This window comes from Palaemon carinicauda, chromosome 13 (genome assembly GCF_036898095.1).
Source record: "Palaemon carinicauda isolate YSFRI2023 chromosome 13, ASM3689809v2, whole genome shotgun sequence".
NCBI lineage: Eukaryota > Metazoa > Arthropoda > Malacostraca > Decapoda > Palaemonidae > Palaemon > Palaemon carinicauda.
The window spans coordinates 100,995,962-101,008,194 of NC_090737.1; the positions used below are offsets into that span (position 1 = coordinate 100,995,962).

At 37.7% G+C, this 12,233-nt stretch overlaps 1 protein-coding gene across 1 annotated transcript; it reads left to right on the plus strand.

Annotated features, from left to right (window-relative positions):
* Nucleotides 1–8,238, plus strand: LOC137651733 (uncharacterized). Its single transcript, XM_068384954.1, has 2 exons — nucleotides 1–1,448; nucleotides 8,094–8,238. Exons 1-2 carry the CDS (start codon nucleotides 1–3, stop codon nucleotides 8,236–8,238), a joined length of 1,593 nt encoding a protein of 530 aa, XP_068241055.1.
* The last annotated feature ends 3,995 nt before the right edge of the window (nucleotides 8,239–12,233 follow it).

The following is a 12,233-nucleotide window of genomic DNA, read 5'->3' on the forward strand; positions in this document are numbered from 1 at the left end:
ATGAGTCACATGTGTATTCAAGAAAATCAGAGTCCGGGGGAAACTTGTGTAGTTTCGAGCGCAAACACGGAATATTTTGAGGATGCAGTAGCAATGAGTAATGTGAATACCGAGAGTCTAGATTCATTTGAAGGTGGAGTGTCAAATATCAGTGGCGCTTCTTCAATTGAGGATCCTACGCCAATGGTAATGTCTCCCTCAAGGGAGACAGTAACATATGAAAAGATTGAATCATCTTCACAAAGAGGAAATTCGAAACTTATTGACAGCACCGGCTACTCTTACACACTAAAAAGAAAAAATAACGTGAGTATTCATTGGCGGTGTGTGGTTAGAAACAAAAAAATCTCATGCATGGCGGCAGTAAAAGAAGTGGGTAACACTTTTATTAGAGGGCATGCTGAACACTGCCATCCACCTGAGACCAGCTGTGCTGTAAAAAGTAAAGTGTGTACACTCGTGAAGCAAAAGGCAATGGAAGACGTCTTTCGGCCTGCTTCTGATATTGTTGACGAGGTACTTCGGGAGCAAGTAAATCCTACCATTCCTGTTTCATGTCTACCGGCTCCATTTAATCTTGCTAGGCAAGGAAATCGTAAACGGAAGGCAAATCGACCACGAGAACTGCAAGACCTCGATTTCGAAATTAGCGATGCCCACATTCCTGAACACTTTTTGCAACGGGACATTACTGTCGGAGAAAGACGGCATTTGATATTTGCCAACGATGATCAACTTAAGTTACTATCTAAAGCGAAGCAGGGGTATGCTGATGCTACTTTTAAAATAGTACGCAAACCATTTACACAACTGTTCAGCATCCATGCATTTGTGAAATATGATGGGCAATTGAAGCAAGTTCCCCTTTTGTTTGCGCTTATGTCAGGAAGAAGGCGCAGAGACTACAAAAAAGTTCTTTGTGAAATAAGAGAACTGATAGGTGGGCATGCCCTTAAAGTTGAAGAAGTTTTAAATGACTTTGAAGGCAGTGTATGGCGTGCTATTCCCGACATTTTACCAAATGTTACGATCCATGGTTGTGCTTTCCACTGGGGCCAGGCTGTATGGAGGAAAGTGCAAGAATTAGGCCTTCAAAGTTCTTACAGAAACGACGTCGGCACTTACAAGTTTTCAAGGCAGTTGTTGTCGCTCCCATATATGCCACAGGAACATATAGAAGAGCTTTTTATCAGGTTTTATAGGAAAGCTGCAGGGGTGAATGAACTCATAAGCCTTTTAAATTACGTGAAAAAGACTTGGATCAATTCTGCAATATGGCCTCCTCACACGTGGTGCGTCTTCGGTCGGAGCATCAGAACAAATAATGATGTTGAGGGATGGCATAACAGAATAAACTTAAAGGCAAGGAAAGGAAACTTAAATTTTTATTTACTTTTAAAGCTCCTACATGATGAGGCAAACATAGTTAATTTACAGGTGCGGCTGCTGTATATATATATATATATATATATATATATATATATATATATATATATATATATATATATATATATATATATATATATATATGTGTGTGTGTGTGTGTGTGTGTGTGCGATCGTTCTAATGCCCATATCCGAAGTAATTGGAGAAAGAAACTTTTCCAGTCTAGCTGATTATGCTGATGTAATCACGAGAAGAGCAAATACAAGCATCGATGACTGTAAGTTTCCCAAATCTTAGAAAATGGCTATTACTACACCGGTTCTGAAAAGTGCTCTAGATTATCAAGAATTCTTTTCGTATTACCATATTTCGAATCTATCCTTTCATTCGAAAGTGCTACAATACGTAATTCTTGAACAACTAATTAGTCACTTGGAAGTAGAAGTTTTTCCAAACAACCAGTATGCTTTGTACCAACCGTGTGTCACACGATCGTACATAGTAATGACATTTCATTTTTTGTATATATTATGCTTGTATCTTCGCTCTCCCCTTGCACTAAAAAGAACCTGAAATAACATGAATGTTTTTCTCACCGTTAACTGTTAACCGGTGCGGTGTCGGTAGAACAGGAAATTTCCTGTTGCATTGAGATTTTGTATCTAAAGGCGAGTGTTCTGTAATAAAGTTACTCAGTTGCTTTCATCCTGCCTTTGAGTCACAACCTTCTCTCGGCTCGTCACATTGGTGACCCCGGAAGTCGACTCCCTTCTCCCGCCTTCCACCCCCCTCGTCCCTCCGCCGTTGGTACTATGGCGGACTCTACGGAAGTTTGCGTTGCCGCTGCCCCATTGAAACATTCGTCATTTGCCAGCAGAGAGGCGTTTGCTTGGTTTCAGCGCGCAGAAGTCCAGTTTCGCATCAAGGACGTGACTCGCTCAACCACCAAAGCAGATTGTTCTCGCGGCGATACCCGAGGACACCTTCCCAGAAATATCCGACTGGCTTTGTGAACAAGGAGACACCCCAATAGCGTATGACGCCCTCAAAACATACCTTCTGCAGCAGTAATTGCCGTCGCCAGCCACCCGTATAGCAAAGCTTTTCCAGCTCTCTCAACAACCGTTAGGGGACCAAAGGGCTTCGCTCGCCCTCAGGGAAATGACCAGTATCGCTCACCTGCAACCTGCCACAGACGGCTCTCCTCGTGAGGTGAACCTACTTCGGGCCCTTTGAATACGCTGTTTACCCGAACCTGTAGGCGCTGCCATACCCGATGTCGATAGTTTACCCATAAAGGACTTGATGACCAAAGCCGACGCCCTTATGGACAGCCACTTCAAGACCTCCATCAACGCCTCCACTCCTGACAAAGAGGACGTCTATTCAACGTCAACCGAAGCTGACGTGAATGCCGTAGGATATACACGCCTACCCTGTGACGTGCCGAAGCGGCGACAAAGCCACCCACCAACGACTTCTACAGCCACTTATGGCCTCCCATCCGCTGCAGTTTTGCTACTACCACAACAGATTCGGGGCAACCGTGAAGAAATGTGCCAAGGATTGTCAATGGCCAAAAAAAACGTGTAAGTAGGCCATCGCTCATGGCGGTGGCTTCCTGTGTTTCTAATCTTTTCTTTTTACATGATGCAGGAACGGGCGTGTGATTTTTGGTAGACAAGGGTGCTTGTCGTTCTCTTTTGCCAAGGGAACTCTTCAGGACACGACGAAGTCTGCCGACGTCCGCCTGGTAGGTAGCTGCCAATGGATCTGCGATACCCACCTACGGTTACGAGAACCTCACCTTATCGTTTGGAAACGGTAAATTTAATCGGAAGTTTCTCGTTGCTGACGTCACATTGCTAATCCTCGGTGCGGATTTCCCCTCCCATTTCCACCTTCTGGTCGAGGTCGCCCACCAACGATTGGTCAACGCAGACTCGGACTTGTCGACACCTCTTCAACCCGCCCCCTCACACCTCGTTCTCCACATCAGCGCACCCACGGATGCCTACGCCCACCTCCTCACGTCGTACCCGGAAGTTTTCCGTCCAGAACTTTGCCAAACACCCACGGCGCCTGCCAAGCACGGTATTTATCACCATGTCAAGATGATGGGACCCCCAGTCTTTGCAAAATTCAGATGTCTGGCACCGGAACGATTGGCAGCCGCCAAACAGACTTTCGCCAAAATGGAGGAAATGGGCCTTTGCCAAAAGGCCTCCAGCCCACGGTCGTCACCCTTACACATCGTCCTGAAGAAAGATGGCTCCCTCCGTCCGTGCGGGGATGACAGGCGCCTAAACATGCAAACAGAACCGGATCACTACCCCCTCCCAAACATCGCCGACGTGACCTCCTACCTGCACAAAGTGAAGGTTTCCTCCATGCTCGACCTCCTGAAGGGGTATTATCAGGTGCCTATGCACCCAGAAGACATCCCCAAGACTGCCGTCACCACTCCGTTTGGTACATACACCTTCAATTACTCCTGTTTTGGCCTTTGTAATGCTGGGGCCACGTTTTAACGTCTCATGGATGGCATCTTAGGGGACCTCCCCTTCTGTGTATGTTATGTGGACGACATACTTGTGTTCTCCTCCTCAAAAGAGGAACACCTCCGTCACCTGCGCATCGTGCTCGACCGCTTGCAACAAAACGGCCTTGTAGTCTGGTACGACAAGTGTACCTTTGGCGCCAACGAAGTGTCGTTCAATATGCGGTGTGGAATGTTGAATGAATTAGAGTATATACGATAAAATGACTGTGAAGATCATGTAGAGAATAGTTTTTTCCGGCAGTATAGGACAAGAAAGCATACATTAGAATAAGTAAAAATAAAAGATAGGGAATTGGGTGTAAAGAAAAATATTAGGTGCCACTAAAATTGCAGCTAATACTACATTAAGGGAAGAGATAAGGCCATCTTCTATGAAAACAAGGGTGATAATGGGAAGATACAGTACACTAATATTATGCTTAATGGAAGGGAAAAATACTGAAATCAATAACCCTAGATATACAAGAAAAAAGAAGGGAGCCAGTTGAAACAACCAGCAAAGTACTTACAAGAATTCATCCTGGATATAAAGCAAATGAGATGAAGGACCAAAGCAGATATAAAATCAGAAAGCAGAAAGAACAGCCGGGGAAGAAAAGACAAAGATAGAACAGGAGTGGATGAGCGATAAAATCCAAGAGAAAATAAAAAAAGATGAAAAAAACCTAATAAACAAAACGATTGATCGCAATAAAGGAAGCAATGCGGGAAAATTGAAAATTCTAATAAAGTAAGAAAGGATAAGAACAAAATTTTTTTTTTCAAATATTGCTAAACTAAATAGGAAAAAATTAAGAGGAAATGCAGTTATATGATGACAATGAAGAATTTCAAAATGTGAAGCAGAACAAATAAATATGTTCTGGGGGGGATTGCCTTTACAGAATGCATGAAAATTAAATGAAAGAGGTATGCAATAATGGATAACGACTAAAATACACAGAGGAATTAAAAGAAATAGAAAAGGAAGAAAACACATCAAGACAGACATTCCCTACACAAGTAAAAGAGTTCACATATCCTATGATGGTTTTCGTTTTGTCCCCTTCATAGATTTCGTCTATTGCATCTATTGCTTTTTGGCATATTATATGTTATTTCACAGTTTCTATTACCTTTTCTCTTAATTGAATCGTATATCTTTTTAAAATCTATTGAAATTACAATTAAGCTTTCTTTCCTGTTGTAAAATTCTTCCGCACAAGATTGTAAAGTGAATATATTATCTTCTGCTCTCCCCCCTGTTGTGTTTCTTACATTTCCATATTCTTTTCTTAATGGTCTTCTATTTCGTCTACCATAAGAGCCATAAATATCTAGTATGATGCATTTGTAAGGGCTATTGGTCTTAAATCTTTAACTTAGTTTCTTTATTTTTTATAATCTACTTTTTTATGCTTTCCACTTTTCGGGCTTCTTCTTCTTTCTTTATCTCATTTTAGGCCTTTAGTAATTATTTCTAAAAAAGAAAATATTTCATCAACGTTTTATATAGCTTAGATTTTAGTGTATTGGGTCCTGTTGCCTTTTATTTTAATGTTTCTAATAATTCTCTTTACTTTTTCCTCAGTTATGTTGGTAATTTCCATTGGTGTTATTTTTTTATTGGAGCTACCATACATAGCTCCAATAATAAAAGAGTCACTATGAATTAAATTAATAAAAAAAGAACAAACGTGAATAGATAAAATGTGCAATCAATATCAATGACTTGAATAGAAAATAAAGAATAGGAATAGATAAAAAGATAAATTATTACTGAATGAAATCAATAAAGAACACGAACGTGAAAAAATAAAATCGTCAATCAATATCAATGATTTAAATAGAAGATGAAGAAAATTAATAGATAAAAATGTTAAATTATCACTGAATGAAATCAATAAAGAAAATGAACGTGAAAAAATATAATCTTCAATCATTACCAATGACTTGAATAGAAAATAAGGAATATGAATAGATAAAATGATGCTAAATTGTCACTGAATGAAATCAATAAAGAAAACAAATGTGAATAAATAAAAGGTGCAATCATTATCAATGACTTAGATAGAAAATAAAGAATATGCACAAATAAAAAAATGTTAATTGATCACTACGAATGAAGTAAATACAGAAACTTTCCTTCCTTTACCTCCTTGCCAATCGTTGTGCACTCGCTGCCAAGTCGAGGGGCAATCTATAATCGAGTGGTAATTGAGCGGTATTCTTAAGCCCTCGCAATAAATATCACGGGAATCCGCAATAATCCTGATTATTTGTAGGGTTAATCCTATGGTGAACGCAGTAGGCGACAACTCCCGTTCAACTTGCTCTTCAACAGTCGCCCAAGTCCAAGAAGAAGGGAGCGGGAATCTAGCAGGAAGCGTGCAACAGGTCGTTCCGCCATAAAACAGTGGAACAATCGCTACACTTTCCGCAATTTCTTGGATTTAACATCGCAGCGAGTCCAACAACTTAGTTGCAGATGTGTGACCCCAGCCTTAGACGGGTTTGGATTCAAGGACCCAAGGCCCTTTAAATATGCACTTGTCATAGTACTGCCCCAGTTACTCTAGGGCGGTTAACTTTGAACCGGACCTTTAAACAGAACGCCATAGTCCCCAGGAACTCCGTCACGGTGGAAATTTTTATCGTTTAATTGGATATATTCACTCACATTTCTGGTTGTATGTTCATTGTATCTGCATTCTGCTGTCGATGTCACGAAATCGTTACTATATATTGCAGTTTAAACAGACGACCTATATAAAACTGAAGTGGCCGCCTCCTTTAGTTATGAAATTGTATGATTATAGGTAGGTTTGAATTTCTATAACGATAACCATGAAGTATTTGTCCAAGTACAAGGTAGTATAAGAGGAATAGTTTACAAACAACTAGGTGGAATTAGTTGTTCAATACATCACTATTGTCATGAACTGGATAATGCTATATATCAATCTGCAATTCAACTAAATTGTGTCTTGTAAATTTATGGATTTATCACATGAAAAATCATTAGATAATGTATCTTGTTAACGTTAATAAGAGCTTAAAAATTGTTATTAGTAACACTGACTACGTAACGTGGTTGTATTAAACAAATATCGTGGGTTCTAATCGTCTAGTTGTCTTATAAATATTATATTGTCTTTTGATAATAAACACACACAAGCTAAAAAAAGTACAGATTCCAAAAAGGATTAGAAATTCGTCAGTTGGTTATGGGAACGAAAATCTTGACCAACATACAGAAGAAGAAATGAAATTCAAGAGTTGAATACATTATTCTGATTGTAAAGTAAGCAACTTAATATTTCAATTAAATTAAAGTGCTGTGTTTGAATTTTACTCAATGCATTAAGGACGCACAATAGCCTTTCCTCTATCAGGGGTCGGGAAACTCTTTTGGGTGGTACCCCAAATTAATTTGTAGTAATATTAATATTAATTTGAAGTAGTCTGGAGCATAAACCAGTTCACTTATATAATTTATGGATAATAAAAACCTTAAAAGATTAAATTAGGGTAATGTATTATTTATTTCATCGATCATGGGGAAGTAATAGTATTTTTTTTTTGCAGGGAAATAGCACGCAACAAAAAATCGTAGGAATTTATATATTTATAAAATAAAAGAGCCATACTTTTCAGCATTTGGTGGCAAGCAAGCAAAATTATTGACCATCGTGTATTTCTAATTCGTACAAAACCAGATCTTTTATATTATTCATTCAATCCACTATTATGAGGTAAATTTTTACCCCTTTCTGGTACAAGAATGGCACACGAATAAGACATAAAAATCATTTAAAATTTGAATATTTTATTCAAATCAACTCCCCAAGGCTTTGGAAAATGACATGGTTTCGTCATGAATACAACGATCTCAATATCAGGGATCTTTTATGTCACTAATATTTGGTTGCTGTTTTCAGGATCCAATGTATTTTGTTTTTAGATTTACAAAGGCAAAAAACCCATGTTCTCAAAGGTAGGTTATTGTGAAAGGTAACGTAATTATATTTCCTTTCAAACATCCAGTTTTATAATCTTTCTATCCAGTGACTTCCAAAAACTTGAGATATCCTCCTTGGTTTCAAATTTCATGCTAGTTTCACATTTGAATGAAGTTCAATAAGCTCTTCTTCCAATTCTTCAGGATCTTACAGCAAATCAGACAGTTCACATTAGAAGGGATTTACAACTCAGCTGAAAGTATCGGAATCAAGCTCTGGAAAGTAGTCACAGAACATATTTCTAAGTTTGGTCAGGTGGCTTGTGACCAACTTCTTCATGTCACTTAGAACTGCAGTCTCCACAGCCTTCCAAAAGTTCTGACAGGTTTGAAAAGACAGTGATCTTATTGACATTCAATTTATAGTTCATATACTGAAGCTTTGATACAAATGCTGAGATTTTTTTTCCTTGTTCGGTGCATTGCTTTTCCAGCTAGGGTTGTAGATTAGCAAATAATAATAATAATAATAATAATAATAATAATGATAATAATAATAATAATAATAATAATAATTATAATAATAATAATAATAATAATAATAATAATAATAATAATCATCTAAAAGCCCAAAAATGTCAGCTAAGTATGCAAGATGAGTTAGCCAGGTTGGTTTTTTAACTTTTCTGCAAGCGTGTTTTTTATCTGACAGATACGTTTAAAGTATGGTTTTAAGATCCCACACTCAGTTCAGGACATTTCCAGGTGAAAGCCACTCCACTTCCATATAGAAAAGAAGGTTTGAATATTAAGCATCTTTATCTTCATATAAATCACGAACATGTTCGTATTTACTGCATGATTTTTACTTTACTGATCATCTTAATTACATCTTCAATGCATTTTTTTTTCCAAATTTCATTTTAATTTCCCTCACTTAACACATACATTACCCAAAACATTTTCTAAATTACTCCATCTGGGGTAACCCCAGATGGGGAAATCTATCTTATTTCTTTTTCACGAGGTTCCATCGGTTTTCAAAAAGGTGATATATATTGTTACTTATGCCACGTAAAAATCTATTAAACAGTATTTTTAAGGTAAATAACCCACAATTTACTACATAACTGAACAAAGAACTTTTCAGAAAACATAGAGACTTTTAGTGACGTCTATCTTGACTTTTTAGGCAATTTTGAGCCGGGCAGCCGAAAAGCATCCCCAAACCACAGGGACGTCCTCATGACGGTAAATTTCTGTCTTTTAATTGGCTACATAATTTTCAGCCCTGATTGGTGGTTTTCGTGGTTTGCTTCTAACTTTTGAAGCGATTAAATCTTTTTCGGTCTTACATTCTAATTCTAAAATATATTCTCAAGTTTTTGATCATTTATGGATAATAGCACAGGATTTTAATCAATTTATAATCGTTTTGTTCATAAATAAATTACTGAACTAATAACAAGGTGGTTTAAATGTTTAAAGGCCTCTCATAAATTGCAGAGGTAAGGGACAGTGACATTGCCCTATCAAGCAGGGCAATGCCCTAGAGACTGACCCTATTTCATATGATCAGCACCCAAGCCTCCTCTCCAACCAAGCTAGGAACAAGGAGGGCCAAGCAATGGCTGCTGATGATTCAGCAGATAGACCTATAGGCTCCTCCAAACACCCCATCCTTAGCTTACAAGGATGGTAAGGTTGCAGCGACCAACTGAATTAACGAGTCTGAGCGGGACTCGAACCCCAGTCTGGCAATCACCAGGCAAGGACGTTACCACCAGGTCACCATAACCCCATTACAGGGATATAGCTGTGAATATAAAACAAAGTGGAATTAGTCTACAAACCATCACTGCTGTTATGAATGAAGACTGGAGATTGATAGTTATACACTGAATAAATAGTGATCATAAAGCAAATCTTAAAACTAAAAAAAATCTAATTAGGAAATGATTAGTGGCATGAACAGAAAAAAAAAGCTTATTAAGTAGAAGTTGTGACTAGAGGATTGACGGTGCATCCGACATTAAAAAATATCTGGCAGCTGATGTAGAGACAATGATTAATGGATTTGTGATTTCATTTTCTACTACTAGAAATCAATCTTTATTGTTATCCTAACTATGATATTGATTTGTATTGTTTCCTTTCTTCCATCTTGCTGCCCAGTATCTGGCCGAGGGGTGGGGAGGGGGGGGGGGGTTTCCTCAGCTGCATTGGGCACTGAGTGGCCTCCCAGGTCCTAGTACTGGTCCTTTAGGCCCAACTTCATAAATCTAATCCAATCCAATCTACCTCATCTGTGTATATGTTGTAAAGATTTTGATGTATATTCGAAGGATTCTAAGACGTAAATAGAATAATAGAATAAATTTCCATGATAGAGTCAAGGAAATTTAATCTATTATTCTATTTACGTCTTAGAATCTTTCGAATATACATCAAAATCTTTACAACATATACACAGATGAGGTAGATTGGATTGGATTAGATTTATGAAGTTGGGCCTAAAGGACCAGTACTAGGACCTGGGAGGCCACTCAGTGCCCAATGCAGCTGAGGAACCCCCCCCCCCCCCCCCGATGCTGGGCAGCAAGATGGAAGAAAGGAAACAATATAAATCTATATCATAGTTAGGATAACAATAAAGATTGATTTAGTAGTAGAAAATGAAATCACAAATCCATTAATCATAGTTAAGATGAATAGAAGGAGTAGAAAGGAAAGGATAAAAAGCTGGAGGACATTTTACATCATGGCTAAAACATGATTAATTATATATTTGAAAATATCATAAATATTTGAATTATTTCTCTAATCTGCTTAACCTAGTGTATGTTTTGTTACTGAATTATTACAATTGCAACTTGTAATTGTTATAATTTAACCATTACAGATTTGTATTAATTCATAAAAAGTTCTTTCATGACGTAACGACCAAATTCCGCAGAGGCTGAAAAGACAGAAATTTCCCTCCATGGAATTGCAAAGGATGAAGGCATTACGTAAGCTTATGGAGTGCTTCTCACAGCTCAATTTGTGTCGCTTCATAATTGATTTTTTTCTCTATATATTATTTTGCTTTTTTATTCCAATCTTCATAAGCACAGACAATATAAATAACGTAGATCAAAAATGCTTGTGAAGGTCAAGGTAGAGTTAACATTGTAATTATGATTTTTTAAAAGTTCCTTAGGTTTAGTCTTAGTAAAAAAAAAAAAGTTAGCTGCTGTGGACCTTTGGACTTTAATAAACTAGCTACTGATATCGTTATCTGTATTTATTTGCTTTGTGTCAGCAGCTTGATATATTCTTTATATTTTCACCTTATGTATGATCTTATATGAATATTTTCTGTCCTGTCAGACCTTGCCTCGTTAGTTAAAAGCAACAAAATTAAAAATAAATTCTCGAGGCGATACTACGATGTTTCCAAAAGCTTTGCGGCAAACAGAGAACAAAAGTACTATGTAAATTTTTATTCAAAGTACATAGCTGTAACAAACAGTACACAAACATTTATAAGCACAAATATATTGAAACATTTTAGGAAAAGTAAACAATGACTTACATTTTGAAGTCCATTACAAAGCTAAATGTTATACTCCCCTTACAGAAGACACTACATTCGTAACAGGCAAATGAAACCATTCTATATCACAAAGGCACTCAAAAATTAAATGCCGACCTACGGTACTATAGTTCTTTATGTCGTATTAATACTGAAAACGAGAGGACGATGATATGAGGATGAGAAATGGTATGAGTCTCATAGCTTCTTCACCGTGGAGGAGACGACTAATTATTGATCTGAAGTCGTTTGAAAGAAAAATAGAATCATCATCGGGGAATTGACCCAAAGGTTTTGACCTTGATTGAAGCGAGAACTGAAACAATAGAAAATCGAAGAAGTTGGGTACCTAGAAATAAATATGGTAAAGAAAACGTTTAAGACGTGGGAAGGTAAAACCAACAAGTAACCAACTGAAACCAGAAGTGTTACTATTATACAATCACACTGTCAGACAGAGACTCACCAGAGTCACCACAAACAACATTAGTAATGTTTCATCGCTTCAGCCAGGATGAAGTTAGTAATGAGTCTCATTGCTTCCTCGAGGATGATGATGATGATGATCTACAAGCTTCTCTCGTACGCAGATTGTTGATGATTTTACTTGGAATGCAAATAGAAGGGCAATTAATAGCGAATAGAAAATATAGGTCTGTTAAATATGACGGGAATGAACTCGTTGATGGGATGGCTTGTTTTCTGTTTGCTCAGACTAATAGCCATACATTATTCTCGTTCCATTTTTATTGCAGCGTGCAAACAGA

What these genes read in the sequence shown, in the direction of transcription:
- LOC137651733 (XM_068384954.1), top strand. Translation starts at nt 1, where the DNA reads ATGAGTCACATGTGTATTCAAGAAAATCAGAGTCCGGGGGAAACTTGT. An exon ending in AATTTACAGGTGCGGCTGCT is followed by an intron (nt 1,449 to 8,093) that starts GTATATATATAT and finishes CCAATTCTTCAG; the next exon opens with GATCTTACAGCAAATCAGAC.